Below are 18,213 nucleotides of genomic sequence, written 5' to 3'. Positions count from 1 at the left end.
GTGATAAAATCTGCTTACGTTATAAGTTATGCAATTGATTTAACATGTGACGTGTGTCTGCATCATTTTTCCTATTTGAGTTGTGGCGGCTCTTTAAACTTCTATAATGCAGTATGGGACATGTGTACTAGTACACTGTGCTCATCATCTTTCCCACCATTTTCGTAGTACACGCTATGTAGTAGAAAATGGCTGCACATCCGTTTTCCTCAAGGGGAATCAAAACGAGCGTTATTCATTGGAAGTTTGTTGCTCCAGGTTGTAGTTTTGAGGGCGTCACGGTGAGCTGGTCGCCAACTGACCGTGCCAGGATGTGATGATGAGGTTGGGTTCACAATGAATGGCAGCTTTGTCGCACCTGAACAGTATGTACGTGTGAATGAGGGGTTAAAAGCTACAGTTTTGGGGTTGGGTAGGGTATTCAAATTTACAATTGGGCTTTAAAGATCCATAAGAGAATTAACCCAGGAAAATAACACTTAAGAAGAGACATAGAGTAAGAATATTTGACCAGAAAATGTCTGCTGCTGCTGCTACAGTTAATCCTGTACTGTAGGATGACACACAGGCAACAATGGTGCTTGTGTTTTTGGGTGTAGCCCATTTTTTTCCAGTTTGTCATGGGAAACCAACAGAAGGGAGGATCAACGATTTTGTCCGTCTACGGTCCCTCGTTCGAATTTGCCCGTTATGTCTGCCAACTCGTGATCAGCCAACTGCCTTGAGCACACAATCAACATTTGGCGTGAACGCCCGTCTATGTGTATTATTCAGGATTATTATATTTTGTTATATTTTTGTCAATTTAACGGAAGTGATTTTGAGGTTTCACTTCAACCCCATTGGTTTAAAGCAAGTCCAACTGCATAGTCCCTCCCACTGAACTCTAAATGCTTAAATTCCTCATGATCCTCAGCTTCTCGAACCAGAAGTGCTGTCACTGTAACAAATACGCCAAACTCAGTCTAGAATTTATAGAAGATCTAGAAGAGGCTCTCGGGTTGCAAGGTGGGAATCAATAAATCAATCACACTTTAATTATATTGCACCTTTCAAACAAATCTAATGCAATTCATCAATAATTGTAAGGACAACAATAAAATAAGAGTGATTAAGATTAAAAAAATAACATTTGTTAATCAAATCACAAAAAATAATTACAAACTACCACGCAAAATAAATTATGCTCAGATAGTAAAAGGTCAATAAAGTTAAAGTAGTAAAATAAATAATAATGATAAAAAAGTATAAACAATGTACCTATTTATAATAGTATACATAATTATAATACACTATAAATTATGACACCATCAAATTATGAAACACCACATATATGCCAGAATAAATGGAACGAAAAGGCTCCATTTGCCCTATTACAAAACTGATTTTAAAGCTTTCATTTCAGAGTACGATGGTTACATAGTGTCGCTGGAAATTGGTTGCCCCTCATTTATATAATGTAGACTTTTCTTCATTTAAAAACTAATAAACTGTCCTAATCGAAACGACTCATCTGGTGTAGTTTAATTTAGCCTCAGTCATCACATATTAGTCCCTCTAAACTGAGCAGCTCCTGCAGAGACGAGCCATTCGCTTGAAATGTGTAATTGTGTTTCAAATGATTTTAACTGTTTGTCCAGGTTGCATCATAACAGACTAGAGAAGATTAGTATATTACAAGAAGAAGGAGAAGAAAATCTGAGCTCATGTTATTTAAAGATATTCCCCCTCCACTCTGTCATGGTCTCCGAGCGGAGGTGGAGGAGTGAGGCTGATGAAAGTCTCCAAGGTAAAAAAGAAAAAAAAATAATTGTGAGAGTCCTGATGATTGTACTTCATGCTCCGGCAAACCAGACACGCCCGTGAGCATAATGTGATGGAAGAGTGGAGTCAAATTAATACCAGCCAAATGCTCATATCATGACCCATGTTGGTAAACCGGCTTGTATGACAGATATTTTAACAGCCACTGAAGTCTTTTTGAATATCTCAGTCGAGTGCACTGGTGGAAGAAAAAGTAATTTTCCAGCATTATCCTGTCTTTGGAGTTTCTCTTCTTTAAGGCCCCATGAAATGAAAAATACAGTGTCCCCGTTTAAATCATCTGTCCGTGTGGGAACTGCTCATGAATCTCCTGTTATTTGCCAAATATGTAAAACTACAACAAAAATATCATAGTTTATTTGGCTCAGAATCCCCTTTCTCTTCCTGTGACGCAGCTTCAACTGACTCATCCTGCACTCGGGGTCTAATGACAATGCTTTCTCTCGAATTGAACTCCTTTCCCAATACTATAGATTCTACCAGTTTCCGACCAGCGCACAGGGACATCCACTGTCCGATTCATCGGTTAAATGCCACAGGCGTGGGAGAAGGTGTCGGCGAGGAGTCTTCGACAACAGAGAGCAGGCTGTTGTCCTGAGCGTCAATCAATTTCAGCAACAATTCAGAATCACATGGCACTTAAATCCCCTCGCATTTAGGCTGCATCTACACTTCTACATTTTAGTTTTAAAAACGCATCGCTGCTGCTACGTTTACGTCTGCTGTCAAGACTAGACTACCAGGGGAAAAGGCAAAACGCTGTAAACACTTACTCTCAGTACCAATTCAACGTCGTCGTCGGTCCAAGAACAGAAATCACCTCGTCTTGCTTTTCTACCATTGTTATTTCTTGTTCGTAGTATTTTTTCTAAGTAAGCAACCGGCAACAGAGCACACGACCTGCTTCCTGTTTTCACGGGCAAGCGCATGCCCTGTGTATGTGAAGGGTCACGTGATATATGTTTTCAGGTGTGTTGGTATGGACGTGGACTATTAATGATACGTAGCTAAATTGCTTGTGTGGATGGAGATGGTTTCAGTTTTATAATTCTGTTTTACAAAGAAAACGCTTTGGTATGGATGTAGCCTTAGTGCAGTACCTCACACCACCACCAATAATGACTTGGAAAACATGCATCTGCTTTGATTTTAATATATGCATTATAAAAGTGGACTTCATAGCTTTCGTGTTTCTAATTATGGCAAAATGTCCAATTCCAGTACATTATTTGGTCGACGTGTTTCCTGCAGAAGTTACATTTGTGGCAGACGCTGTGAAGGGTTTTTTTCTTCTTTTATCTCACCTGCAAGGGCTGGCAGGGATTAGTTGAGCTTTATGCTCATGCAAACAAATCACCTAACCGCTGATGCAATTTGAAGAAGGAAAGGGTTTTTTTTTGTGTTGGTGCAAAGGCAACTGGGGACTGTTGGATGAGAAAATAAAACTTTGTGAACAATTCAACAGAAGAACCCTTTCATTTACACGGTTCACAAGTTCAGGTAGTATTTGTGTATATTTTTTTTTAATCCATCAGCTGTAGTTAAGAGACGTGTCTGGTAAAAAATCCCGATTGCGCGACGCTGATCAAAAATGCGTTCTGTTTCCAATGACAGGTCTTTACTAAGTGCTGCTAGATAAAAGGAAAGGTGGGCGCTTTGATAATACGCCGTAATTAACGGCTATCTGTTGTGGGGATCCGTCTTCCTCTCTCTCACACACGATAAAAGCTCTCTCGCCTTCACCTTGTTGTTTTATTTAAATTGCACGTTGCCAATTTGCACATTAGAGATGCACAGAGAGCTTTGTTGTGTTGAGCCCCGGGTCTCAAGAGTGTTTTTTTTCTTTGCTCACAGCGATTTTCGGCTTTAAAAGTTTGATTAACATATCAAATCCTCCAAATAAACTAATTAAAAGGAAATTGAAGGCCGGGTTGTTGCTGTTGTTGTTGTTGTTGTTGTTGAGGATTGAAATATGAGCAGAGCAATGTTAATGTAGTACAGCAATGATGTGCAAGATTCTGTATTGATATTTTCCTGCTGTATTCTCATTTCTCACATGGTTTCACTCTGACATTTTATGGAAAGTTTACCAGAGGGCCGGTGGGACAAGTTTTGGGAAAAAAACGTGTCCCGGCACAACTTTTGCGGACATTTTCGTTCCCACATGTCAAAGGAAAATGTCATAGCTCTACTTAATTTTTATCCATACTTGTGTTTGTTTTTTTTCTTTGGCATGATTGTAAAGCACTTTGGCTCAACCCTTGATGTTCTTTTCAATACGCTTTATGAATAAATCTGACTTTCTGATAAATCTGTCAGACAGAGAAGTGGGAAAAGAGAGAAAGGAGAATGACATGCAGCAAATGGCTGCTCTTTTGTTTTGTAAATGCTACAATGCCTGAAGCTCTTAATAAGCGACTATTATCACCACCACCTCAATGTAAATTACTTTTCCAATTTCTACATTACAGTTTTGATGTGCTGCAGTTCATAGAATATTCTTTTAAATCCTTTTGTTTGTCTCATCTCCAGCTCTGTTCATACTGTCTGACTGCAGAAATATGAGAAAATGAATATCCATTCAATATCTGATGCAAAACACTCAGCACAAATTCAACTTTTCTACCCTGTGATTCCACCTGTGTAACGTTTCACCTCTTCTCCGCCTGCAGGTACATGATGTTGATCAATGGGAAAAATGAAGTGTTCATGATCGACAGAGACAACAGTATTTTCCACATAGCAAATCTAGAGTTTCCCGCACGGAAGACTCCACGTGTCCACCTATCGAATACTCTACTGGACGGGGTGAGCTATTTTTCTTCCAAAATTTTTGAAATTTCACGTGTGGAGCCATGTTGATGTTTTTTTCTTAAAAACCTGATGAAAATCCTGTGAGTCCAACCTGTTACTCTCTTGACTGGTATTGCGTGTCCGCTCCAGTTCCGACCTTTTGTTCCAACATTACCATTCTGCTCCTGCTGCTCGGTCTTGCAGATAATTGACATCAGTGTCTCCGAACTTCAGGTGAAAGAAGAGCAACGTTTCAGTCTGTCGGCAGAGCCCGTCAAAGTCGGCTGAGAGGAACGCGATTCACCCGGGTCTTGGGAGAAACGGCTAATGAAATGTTTTACAGTTTTTCTGTCGCCGTTGCCTCTCTCTGTTCCGCTCCGTGTTGTGCTGTAACTCTCAGAGGTGAGCTCCCCCGGGGCGAGCGACGGTGGGGATTGGTGACTTATCCTTACCCTGTAATACCAGGCTTAGGTTTTGTTATCGGCATGTTTGTGCGGTTCAGGTCACACAGGACCCGATTCCCAACCCCCCCAGCAGCAGCAGGTGCACATTTCCTTTGCACGCTAGGAAATGGCTGCATTTTCACGTAATCAGGCCGAGTTCATTCATCGTTGTGAATGTCTGGCACCGTGTTGTGTTTGGTATTCCAGTGCTGGCAGCGATGACAGAAATGAAGTTGCCTGTCATTTGATTTTTGTTTTGCTGCTATTGTTCCGGGAGCGCAGCAATTTTCATCTAAAATAGATTTTTCTTCGTCGTTGGCTGAGCGGCTGCTGATTGATGCGGCAAATTCAGTTTCCTCACTCGGGCAGGACGTCTAATTGCAGCGTATTATTTATGCTTTTTTGTAGGAGCGGTGCGGATGTGCATTCTAGATTGCCGCGAGGTTTGTTTTGACTCAAGTTTATTCATCTGTTGATGCTTCTGTCTCTCGGTTCAGAGACGCCGTGTTCGTCTTGTTTGCGGTGAGCCCCTGCAGAGGCCTCGCTGTGTCGTCTGATATGTTTCATCCACAGCCCAAAGGCTCTGGTCTTTGTCTTGACATGCTAATTCGCAAGTACAGTTCTCAATGAGCTTTGTGGTCCAATATCGGATGAATGCTCGGGTGTAGATTGAATTCCTGACGCTTTCCTTTGGTCACGTCGATGCATTCATCAGCTTTCTGCTGCTGCCTGTCTGTGCCACAGTTCAGAGAACCAGACACATAAACGATGGCAGCCTCATATATTATGTCATTCCTCCTCTGCTGTTCATGCATACCATTCACTCCCTTTCTTATCGCCACCGGTCTGACTGTGACTGTTCAATGTTTACACCTGACCCCAGGATTCAGAAGCACAGAACAATATTCATGTGGATGGATGCCCATATGGTTTAGCCCATAGACGGTATGTAAAGAGCCAAAACATCTGCATCGCCCCCCTGGTGGCTGATGGCAGTACAGGTCATAAACTCCACCTCCTCCCTGTTGGCGTGTGAAACAAACTAATAAATCAAAGTACATAGCAAATCTTATTATACACATGTATGTTCAACGTCATGATTGATGCTAGCATGCTGCCATTCACTCACCATCTATTTCTTAATTTTTGCGCAGTGGGAGGAGCTGTAGACCTGTCGTCCATCTTTATTTATTTATCTATGATTTAGGACGGAAAGGTACTGTAATGAACATGTCTTTTTGTCTGGCCATTTTATAAATTCTAACCGATTATGGTCAGTGCAGCTTTAAAAGAAATATTGTATAATAAAAATTGTAAATACTGTATTAACGCGGCACACTTTAAAGATGTAATCCAACAAATTAGGAAGTGGGGGTTTAAAAGAAGAAAAAAAATTGAATTATTATTATTTCCTGTTCAGCTGAACAGAGCTGCAGCTTACCAACATCCAGCACAGATGGACCATCAGTAATCTAAATGTAACAGGTCCGGTAGAGAGATAAATTACTGTCCCATATGGATGGGAGAGTATTTCAGACCCTGAACTAGGGGTGGGCGATATCTTGAATATATTCGAGGTAGAAGACTTGCTTTGAAGTTTAAAATTGTCCCAATAAAAACCATCAGTGAATATAATTAAGATTAAAGAATGTTTTAATACAGACATAGGTTGCAGGGACGACTAGAATTATCATACTGGTGTGATTGGATGCGTCAAAGGGTTAAATTGTGTATTTATGAAGTGCTTTAGAGGAGATTTAAAAATATTGCGATATATCGTTTATCGCGATACAACAAAAATGTATAGCAGCATTTTTTTTCGTCCATCCCTACCCTGAACTGTAGTTTTTCAAAATGCTTAGTCTTGTGTCACGCGCTGCTCCTTCTCTTTCTGTCAGAGTGCAGTTGGTCTCCTTAATATTTATTGAGGTTTTCTAATAATAGTTTTCTAATTCTAGTTGCTTCACTCCCAAATCCAAATTCATACCAGGTTAATCTTTAGAGTTAAGACCCTACTTTCACTTACAATACTTCAGCAGCGGTGCCGTCGACCCGCTCGTCTCTCTGCGGTGTTGACGTCGCACAGGTTGTGCAACGGAAAACTAATCATGTGTCCGTCGGGGTGTTCTGCACCGACTCTCAATTTGAAGGTCTTGTATAATGGATGTGCAGTGCTATTTCTGCTTCATGTCCTTCCACACACACACACACACACATACGTATCATTCCCATTGCCGCAGGCATCTCCCTCTCTGAGCATACATCCACTTCAGAGAGTGTTCAGCCCCAAGTGTCCCATCCTGCACGGCGACTGTCACACAGGCACCATTTCCCACTCGCTGTGATGTTAAAGAGTACCAGATTGGGGACTCGTACACCTTCCGCGCAATTATAAATCTTTATCTCAGTTACTGTGTGTGTGTGTCTGTGTCTCTGTTTCCCTTTCTCTGCGCTCCCTCTCCTCCTGACCCGGCTCTTGTCTTTATCTCTGCAGGAGATGATCATCGACAAGGTGAACGGTCAGCCCGTCCCCCGTTATTTGATATACGACATCATCAAATTCAGCGTGAGTAGCCTCGGCCGTTTGAGATTGTGCTGTATTTTCCTTGACCTGTCTCCCCCAGAAAATGTGCCAGATCAAGATCTCGGACGGAATAAGCAAACGGCGGCCTCTGTAAGATCCGTTTGGGTTCCTTCACGGCAGCGGAGCAGCGCTCACCCCAGCGCTCTGCAGTATTTGCACAGTAGACGTCAGAGCTTTGTCATTCTGCCATGATGGAGCGGAGAGCACGACTTTGCTCGACCCCACAGCCCCGTCAGAAAAGCTTGACCATAGCACTGCGTCTTAACCGTGTGTGAGATTCACTGAATATTTTAGAAACCAAAGTTTTTAAAGTTTCGACCACAGGAACCGGTTTTCTTGAACTTCCCTGACCTTTTTTTTAACTATCACCTGGAAAGGAAATATCATTAAATATTAATCCAAACCTTTAATATTAATAGGTCTGAGTCATTTCATCGGGTTGAAGTGAACCATATGATCGGTGTATGACTGTGCAGTAATAATTGCCCTGGTGCTTCTGTGCGTATAACATTTTTTATTTTTGTAATAGCATACCTCTCCAGTTGTTATTTTTATTCTGCCATTTTTCTTGCACAGCCCGAGGACGACATTACAAGGCTGTTAACTGCTAACACTCCTCCCAAACTGTAAATTAATTTGTCCCCTTCAACTAATCTGCGTGCTGCTAATGGCAAGCAGGCAGACGCGGAGACAAATTAGTCCTCGCTTTGCCCTTAGCGAGGCCTCGGCCGTCTTCCTTATAAAAACTTGATGAATACCTCGGGATGCAGGGGAGGGGGAGGAGGGGAAGGGGAAGGGGGTGCGGTCCCATCGGCCATTATGTTTGTCTGTCGCCTCCTTTTCTCTCCATCGATCAGAGGATCACACAAGCAAGCGGCTCAATAAAGGCCCCAGCGGTGTGAGGAACGTCTTTGTTAGATGGTGCGAAGGTTAGCAGCTCCACATGACTCCCCCCAGTATAACCCCGCATCCAAGCCATCACTGAATCGCTGTTGTATTGATCCTCGCTGGCCATTATTAGCCTCCTCCATTATCTGCGGTGGGCTGCTCCTTGGCACCGAGACTTAGGAGGGAAAATGCAGCAGGAGGTAGACGACACCGCCCGCCAGGCCCGTGGCCTTACGTGACACCTCACTTGTTTGGAAAGTCGGGCGAAAGCACAATCCTGGTAGGACCTTCGATTAGAGCGTAATGAGAAGTGTGTGCCCTTTTTGCCATGATGGCTGGTTCAGCCGTGTGTTGAGGGTCGGACTCTAACTTAGTTCTATGGATTTCGATGTAGACAAATGAGTTCTGTCAGAGCCGTTGTTATTCTTGGTCAACCCACAGTGGGTTGTTTTTTTTTTTATGTTGGGAGTGCTGATGTGAACAGTTTCTCCCCAACAGAGAACGTCATTGACCCTGACTACCACCCGGAGACATGGAGTTTCTATTTCTGCTCTCTCTCTCTCTCTGCAAAGTAACAAAAAAAAAAAGAAGGCAATTTAATTTTCAAGTTGTTGTTGAACTCGTCTTGAACTAAAACTGTGGAGGTATGAGTCACTTGACGTCACTGACTGTCTACGTCTTGACACTTTGATTGACCGTGTTATTTTTCCTCATCTGGCCTTGAATAGTGAAAAAGTGAAAATCTCACTTTGGTCGCGAGAAGAGATGAGCGGAAAGGAGGTCTGTGGAGGGATGGACTGTTTCTCGCACATCAGATCCATTTACTTCTGCCTGAGAAGTTTGTCTGCAGGTACAGTGTGTGTAGCTCTCCAGGGCTTTACACCCTATGAATAGTCACCGGGCTGCATTACTCTGATGATGCTCCTCTGCAGCCATATTTCACCTGCGCTTTCCCGTCATATCGAGCACCGTCGAAAGTTTGAGCTGCCGCTCTCCTGGCGCCAAGGATTTGTTGGTGTCTCGCGGTTGCCAACAGTGACTTTTAACCTCAGCTGATTTAATCTACTCCTAAATCACTCTGGTGGGACACGATTACGACGTCTGCCTCCACCTTCATTTCCATGTTGAGCATGTGGCTGAACATTTGGACACTGATTAAGAAAATAAATGGTCATTATGGGGGATGATTATAATAAATCGTGGCTGGGGCGGCAGTAATGCTCTCAATTTCATAACCAAATTGCCAGAAAATTCAGTCCAGGACACAATTAGTGTTGTGCAATGGATTTTCTGTCGAATACTAATGTATGTGGTTGTCAAGCGGGGACCCTCGCCACTCCCACCACCGTCTTCATTTGGCTCAGTTCACCAGAGGAATGTCATTCCCCATGCACGCTCTGTTATTGGATTAATAATATGACGAATATCTATATCTAAATATATGTTGTCAAATAAGTTATTTTCCTCTTTCTGTAAATTTTCTTCCAGCCCCTTTAAACCTTGCTGTAGTGATCTTATTTTGAAACTGGAGAGGTAAACCCATCTCCGCATTGAAATGACTCATACAGGAGCAGAGACGATAAGCCTCGGGGGCTCTTACATCTCCACTGGATAGACTATCGTCATACATCGTGGCCTACGACCTGTCAGCCTACATTTTTAGACTCAAACTGTCACCCAGTTAGAGAGAGAGAGAGCTCTTAAAGTCGATGGAATACATAAAGTTTCAGCCAGGTTCCTATGTTTCTATTTGTTCCTATATTTACACTATATGGGATTTGGGTTTAAAATTAGATTTTTCTCAGCACAAACTCCAATTAACGTTGTTCTTTGGAACAGCCTTAAATTTTGGTTCTGTGTATATGTATTGATCTGACTGCTTCACACCACAGGAAAAATATAGAGGAATTCTTTTCTCTTGTTCTTTTATAAAGGCATTTCTCATCCCAATTACAATGTAACCAGCATACTTCAATAATTGAAGACCCCTCGATTGAAACTCTATTTTGAGAAAGATTTTCTTGTGATATTGGGTCAAAATGTTGCTTGTGGTACTGTGATGCAAACACACGAGCAGAATGTCTGATTATATAACATTTAAGCCCAAGACAGCTTTAAAACAACAACCCAAGGAGAGTTACACACTAATCTTTTTTTCTTTTTTCTTTTTTGATTTATTCAAAATGGTCACAAGCTTTCAACAGTATTCCCATCAGGGGTAGATCTTAAGTTAATTAAAATCTTGGTGTCAAAATTAGGACTAGAACGCTGCTCAGAGAGCGTTTACCTCCAACAAGGCCAACGCCCTGTCCCGCCATGTAAGAGAAGAAAATTCTTGGATCAGCTCCAAAATATAGGAGGTTCTTCCTTGGGTCGTGTCACACCCTTCCACACAATTTCAGGGAAATCAGTTCTGTAGTTTCTGAGTAATCCTGCCGACAGACAGACAGACAGACAGACAGACAGACAGACAGACAGACAGACAGACAAACAGAGGTAATGACACAAACTCCAACACAAAACCACTGCGTATCGTAAAAATGCTGAATATTGGACCTGATAATCTGCCAGCTGGATAATTGATTGATTACTGTCGTTACTGTATTCTTGAGCGGATCCTTTAGCGTCGTGCTGAAGAATCCTGATTCTGCAGCCCTCTCTCTCGTGTTTAACAATTAATGTGGTTTTATATATAGATGCTTAGTGCACTGTGTTCATCTTAACCGTAAAGTGCATTATGTAATGCACTGAACTATGTCTTGTTGGACAGAATGTCTCTAGTTTTTTCTTATTTGAGTGTCCATTAGTGATGGACGAATACTGACCATAGGCTGCTCTAAATCCACAAGTGACAAAAGTTTTCTTTACCCCGACGGTGGGATGCAGACAGAGTCCTTATTCCCCACTAATATTGGATCAACAAGCCTCATATCTGCTGTGTTTCCCTGGTGAACAGTTACGCGCACGCCTTGAATCATCCACACTTACATCGCGTTCTGTCCTCGATGACACGGCTGACAGATGGTGCAGAATGTGTGGGGCATGATACCAGCTGTTGCTCCAGGAGAAAATGCAGTGCAGTTGCTGCAGTCTCCCTCTCAGTAATGCCGAAACGAGAGATGGAACTTTAGTCCGCCTGCAACCTTGTTTGCAGTTAATGGCTTGCGCTTATTGAGTTGTTGGAGCTGAATTACACGAGTCAGGCGGACTCTCGAAACAAAGCCACGGAGACACAGTCTTGGCATAGTGCTCAATTATGTTATCCATTAGCGAACAATTTCCTACTCATGGCTCAAACACACTGCACAATTTTCAAAGTCGTGTAGTCGCTGTGCCGTTGATACTACACGACTTGCTGTCTTGTAGTCGGCTTTCAGTCAGTGTGCTGTTCAACACTTATTGGATCCTTGACCAGGAGAAATCCTTTATGGGTGTCTCTGGTAATGGTTTCTCTGATGGTTTGATTCGTTAAATCTTTGATTAATTGGCTAATTTCATTGATAAATCAACTTTTGAGTCTTTTATAGTCAGTATAGTGAAAAATGGCCTTCATCATGCAAAACCCAAAGATTTTCCGTTCACAATAATGTAAAATAGAGAAAAGCAGCATATCAACAGATGTTAAAATCTGAAACCCCCCCAAAAATGTACTTTTAAAATTGCCTAAAAGCCTAACTGATTATCAAAAATGATTTACATTAATTTCCTTCAGATCAACTATTTGTTTCACCTCTCAATTTTCACAGTAGTGAGATAGGTTAAGATGATGGACAAATGGGCTGAAATGAAGCAGCCCAGAATTCACCCTCACCACCCGTAGTCTTAATTGTGTATGTAGGATAATAGTTGGGTTCTGGTTTTCCAAACTGCTTTTGGAAGTTGTCTGGACCCCACTGTATATGAAAAGTAATTGTTTGGAGATGCATTCATTAGGATTTTTATTATACTTGCTCACAAAAGACTACAATCTTAAAAGAATACTCTGATGTCATTTTTTTCCTCATTGTTGCAGTCTGTATGACTCACAAGACAGTACACGGTCTTGTAATTGCATCTAATCTTAACTCATTATTGGTCATCCACCTCCTCATTCACTTTGAACAGAAATCTTTTCCTGCCCCCCCCCCATTTCCAATAATTCCATAGAGAGGGGCTCTGGAGGGGAGACGTGGACTTTACAAAACAGTAACAGGAGCAGAATACAAATGCCCCCAGAGTTCCACCTTCCTGCTCGATGCCTCTCAATACAGATGAGGTTTTTATTGATCCATAACCCCCCGGTGTTGGAACAATACAAAACGGAGTAAAACCACTTTTTTTTTTTTACATTTAAAGTGTAAAAACAACACATACTGAGTAAAAGACATAAAAATATTCTGTCTACATGTGGTTCCCCTTCCTGTGTTAGACACAGTGGTGAGGAAAGGTTTACAGTAGAGCTGTTTAGAAGATCAACACTATTTTCACTATTAAATAATTATTATCCGATTCTACCTCGATGATTTGATGCTCTTTTTCTGTCTTCATTTTCATTATTTCACGACAGTTAAAATTATTTAATTTTTTAAATTTGGCAGATTCAACCAAAGTTAGTTAGTTGCAGCCATATTTCACAGTGAACATAACATGTAAAAGCATACAAACAAACAAGCAACATTATGTGGGATAGGTGATGGAATAATATAACATGAGAGGAAATTTAAGAGTTGCCAATGATTATCGGAAAGAAAATGTCCACAAGTAATGAAAAAAAAAGGGTCCTAAAATTGGACCCTGAGGGCCTCCATAGGAGCCTTCCCATAGACTGACGAAAATAAATGCAAATTTTTCTATGCTGTTTTCCCATTTGTAATGAAATATTAGAGTTAGGGATGTCAGATATGTCATAATTTATCATATTTGTCAAAACTGTTGCTGAACAACTCAGCAGAGGTGTTGAAAATGTTCTGTGGCTGCCAGCAACACAGGTTGCTAGGCAGAATGAATGTGTGAAGGCATTTTTAAATTAGCTTTTCTACTCAGTGTGTCGAGGTAGCGTAGAAAATATTTCCCCACTGTCTTGGCAATAAAGAAATGTCAGCTTGTTTGCTGAGCTTGAGCTCATTTTCTTCTCTCATCAGAGTTGTGAGAAATATTAAATGTCAAATTGTTGAGTCCATGTGGCACAGTTTCAGAACTCACTTCATCAGTTTTTTCTTATTCTTTCAGAGTGGTCTTTCTTTCTTTTTTCTGCTGAAAAAAGTGAAACCCTGTGGGTCACTTTAGTTTGACCATGCTGTACCAGGGTGGTTTCATCACAACTCCTCTGCAACAGTTAAAAGTGGTCATGTTTATGTTTGGCTGCCCTAATTTTCCTCCAAGCGTCTTTATTATTAGCCAGGCTGATGAAACGGAAGTATTGTTGTTGTATTTTGTCGTCTGTGCCACAGTCTGAGGGGTTCCGCCAGACGGGCTCCGTGGCACCTTTTGCTCTGCCTTAGTGGCCCCGGTCTGTTTGAGAGGCAGCGATGCCTCCGGTCGCTGTGCTCATCGTGTTTATGGCTGCCCAATGATCATGGATGGAAGCCGTTGTCATAGTGACAAAGAAAAAGCGATTCCACTGTACTGTGTGCTGATATTCCCATATGCTCAACTGTTGCCAAGGTCTTGTTTAGCATTTCCTACTCTACTGCTCACCTATGGTGCAGCTATAAATGAGAGTTGCATGCAGATGCTTAAAAGACAGAGTTTATTATGTATGCCAATGGTGCTAGTTAAATCAAATAAATTGATTATTTGCGTATGCATGCATGTCTGAATGAGTTACTTTCATAGGTATATAGATAAATGATTGATTTTGTTTTCCTGTGTGTTTCAGGGACAGCCTGTGGGCCAGTGTGATTTCAATATCAGGCTGCTATGCATCGAAAAGGAGATAATTTCTCCACGGATGGAAAAGATGAAGATCGGACAGATTGACAAAACCAAGGAACCTTTCAGTGTCCGGAATAAGCCCTTCTTTGACATCCATGCGTCACGAAAGGTAACATGAACAAAGGCTTATTTTTTTTTCTTCTTCCTTTTTCACCACCCTCCATTTCCTTCCACAGGTGAGATACCCAGTCAATACACTCTTTCTGCTTTTCACACAGTATTATACAAATACAGACGAAAAACAAAATTGTATCTACAAAGGAAATTCGTGAGTCAATAATGTCCCAGTTACCTACCTGGACATTGTGTTTTCCAGGGCAACAGTTCTTTAGAGGGTCTTCCGAGACAAATTTGTCCCAGGAGGGGGTCTAGAGCAAGAGCAGCTGAAATACACTTGTGCTGGCCATTCCGAACCAGTCTTTTATTTGGTCAAAGCGCTGGGAATGGTTCAAAGTTTGCCGCGAAATAGAAGCCCGAGCGGAGCCCGATCCATGTTGGTGGAAAAGGGCCATTTGGAAAGGTTGGACCATGTCCCTCCAGATGCATTCTGGGATGTAAAAACACTAGGGTGTGAATGTTGAGCAAAAGTTTAGAGTGTATTCTTGTTGGACTTGGGCCCTCAAAACCAAGATTTTTCCTCCCAGGAACCTTCTCAGAAACTATATAGAGGAACCGGTTCCAACTGTTGCTCCTGGCCCCTTCAGAAGTCTTCGCTTTGTGGTAAATACTGTACTTCTGGTGGCCTTGGAACAGGAACAGTCTCAGTCTACTGGATTGCATTGGTTGGTCAAACACATGTATTGAGGGTTGACCGTGAATCTCCGCTGTCAGTGCCTTTTCTGTGTATTTTGCTTCAGTTGAAAATTATTGCCTCTTCCTTTGATTCGCGTGAACAGATGGCGGTGGAGTAAAGCCTTTCAATACGCTGCTTATGTAAGTAAGTCTCCGTTGTGTGTGAGCTTGTAAGAACAGAAAAGGTCATGATTTCATAGATTTTATTGGACTCTGTTCAGCTCCTGGCTTCGCTGTAATTTGCTCCATAACACCACCAAGTGTAAAATGCTTTTTCCTTGTTATTAATATAGTCACATTTTCTTGACTATTTCATTCAACATGGGAACATACATATGTTTATCACGGCCCAGCTTATCGCACTGCGGAGCTCTTTATCCTCTGAATAGCTTGTTCCGCCCTCCTATAAGGCCTGCACTTGTGCCCTAATATCGGGTCCGTGGGAGGTCAGAGCGCATTGATGTGATGTTCTGCTCGGGCCAAGATCAGTCAGAAACGTTGGCGCTGCACATTCACACATGATCAAAGTATTTGGTGGGGGTGTAAGACATTTCTCGTCTTCCTCTGCCAACACCGATATCTGGGTGTTTTTGTACTTTTCCCGGCATGAATGGTTTGGTTATCTCTGATCTAACCCTGTGCTACCCACTCCTCTAGAAACCTTTATAAGCGACCCCCCCCCCCCACTCTTTGGGGGTTCCTGTTGATGAAGATACTCTCGGAATGAAGTCACTGGAACTGTGTCTGGTGTCTTGACTGCTCTATTGTGTTGTCCGGTGGCCATCTGCTCCCGGTACAGTCGTATCTCTGTTGCATGGGACTTTTAAAAAGAGGGGGGGAAATCGGAATCCGTCTCATTAATTCATCGCAGCGCAGACCTCCGCCGCATGGCATATCGGAGCAGACATTCCTTCTGGGGATATTTCAGTCACAGGCTGGATTTTGTATGATGGCTTTTGTCTGTTGCTAGGCTGCTGTTTTTCATCTCTGACACTTTACACATTCATGTCGCCATTTCCCCACCAATTGGGTTCATTTATTCTTCCTTTTTTTTTTTTTTTTTTGCTTCCTCCACTTTTCCAATTATCTTACAAAGACCCCCTTTTGTATGACAGCATTTGTGCTTTGGGACAACCAGATGATTTATTTTTGAATTTTCCTCTTGTGCATGTAGCATATGTACTTTATCTGCAAGAGATTCTACTTTAGGTGGTGGATTTGTTAGGCAAACATGTGATGTGAACCAGGTTCTTCAGTACTTGCAGAAATGTATGGAAGATTTTAAATACCTACATATAAACAAATGTACCAAAGAAATATGTATTTCTGTTCCTACATATTTCTTTGTGGCACAGATTGTTCAGGCCACATTCATGTCAAATATCAACATAGAAAACAAAATATTTCTCATGAGTTTTTTTTTATGAGGAGCTGCAGAAAGGTATAAATCTTTGTTGTTTTTGTTCAGTTTTGTTCTTCGTTGCCAAAATGAAAAGCAATTAATCAAAACAAGCTGATGGCAGCCATGACAACCATTTCCCCGGGCGTGCCAGTATTTAGATTTAATTTTTTTAATTTGACCTTTATTTTACCAGGTAAGACCAATTGAGAACAGCTTCTCATTTACAATGGTGACCTGGCAAAGGTCACTGTAGCCCTACAATTTGTCTCCTCGTCCTTTGTTGTTACATTCATTCTTGTCATATCTCTGTCCACTGCTGTGGAATAAAGCTGCTACAGTGATCGGGGAAACCAGCTCCTGCTCAAACCTTTGCATAGCACTTTAATCACAGTGAATGCATACATAAAAAGGAAATGCATATAATAAAGTCTCTTGTATTTTTTAAACCTTCCACTACTCATTTAATCAAAATCCAATCATTGCCTGACATCCTTGGCAACACCCAGGCTCGTTGCAGTATGTCACAGTAACGCTGTTCATGAAATCCTGTTCCCTTGGTTTTATTGTGTACTGAATGATGCCTGCGCCTACAAATCCTGCAGTGCACATGCAGCGCTACACTGGCCATAATGACGTAAGTAATAATTACTTTAGCTATATGGGAACTTTCAAAAAGCCATTTCAAAGTGCCCCACAAATAAAGAAAACAAGAACAACAATAAAAATCCAGGCAATGGCTGTCAAAAAAAGCTCTTGTATCAGCTGACTGATGTGCCAGCAATGAGATTAGTTTGTTTTCTCAATGTAATGCACTTGTATAATAGATGTAATATAATTTGTGGATGGGGCTCGCTGACACAGCACATTAAATATATACAGTGTTGAAAAGCTTAGCATTCTCAATATACAGAGATGGGATTTCTCTCTGACGGGGAAGTTGGCGAGAGAGTGCATTTGGCCCGAGATCTGTATATCCCTTTCGGGGAATTAGGAGTCACTCAAGAATGAGATTCCTGATTATTTTCTTGCTCACTGAATGCAAGATGGAAATTGTCAATTTGGCAAAATGTAGAAATTCATATTCCGTCCAGCATTATGAGATTGAGTATATGATTGACAAGCAATTTCCATAGAAAGTGGCCCTAACAGATCAAAAATCGTTCTAGTTTTAAATTTTACTAAACTAATTTCGTTCACCTGGGAACTGGACCCCCAGTGCATTTGCATGTCGAGCTGCAATGATTTGTAGATCAATCAATTATTGTCAAAACTATTATTAGTTGGTTGATAATGACGATAATTTCTAGCTGCAGTTCTAGTCGCATGTTTTTAGTTGCCCAGACAATAAAGGTTGACCCTTATTATAATATATAAGGTGCATAGGATGAACTTCTGCCTTTGTTTGCAACAATATTGTCTAGATTAATTATATTATCCATCTGAATGTTGCGTCCGCAAATTATTTTTTCATACTAAGATACTCCTGCTCCAAAAGAGGAAACCTTTTGAAATAGCTTTAGATTGTCATTTCAGTTCTAGAAATATATTTTGGGACATTTATTCTCTGTCTAACA

The 18,213-nt window shown here is 41.5% G+C and overlaps 1 protein-coding gene across 1 annotated transcript in view; it reads left to right on the top strand.

Annotated features, from left to right (window-relative positions):
- The window catches only part of rngtt (RNA guanylyltransferase and 5'-phosphatase), a 66,684-nt gene that overhangs the window by 14,781 nt on the left and 33,690 nt on the right, over nucleotides 1–18,213 (top strand). Inside the window, exons 9-11 of the mRNA XM_035617939.2 lie at nucleotides 4,497–4,632; nucleotides 7,555–7,626; nucleotides 14,390–14,554. Of these exons, the coding sequence (XP_035473832.2) occupies nucleotides 4,497–4,632; nucleotides 7,555–7,626; nucleotides 14,390–14,554 (373 nt within the window). The remainder of the gene's footprint in view (nucleotides 1–4,496; nucleotides 4,633–7,554; nucleotides 7,627–14,389; nucleotides 14,555–18,213) is intronic.

Source organism: Scophthalmus maximus, chromosome 18 (genome assembly GCF_022379125.1).
Source record: "Scophthalmus maximus strain ysfricsl-2021 chromosome 18, ASM2237912v1, whole genome shotgun sequence".
Taxonomy (NCBI): Eukaryota; Metazoa; Chordata; class Actinopteri; order Pleuronectiformes; family Scophthalmidae; genus Scophthalmus; species Scophthalmus maximus.
The sequence above is the reverse complement of the archived record's forward strand: the minus strand, read 5'-3'. Positions and strand labels throughout refer to the sequence as shown.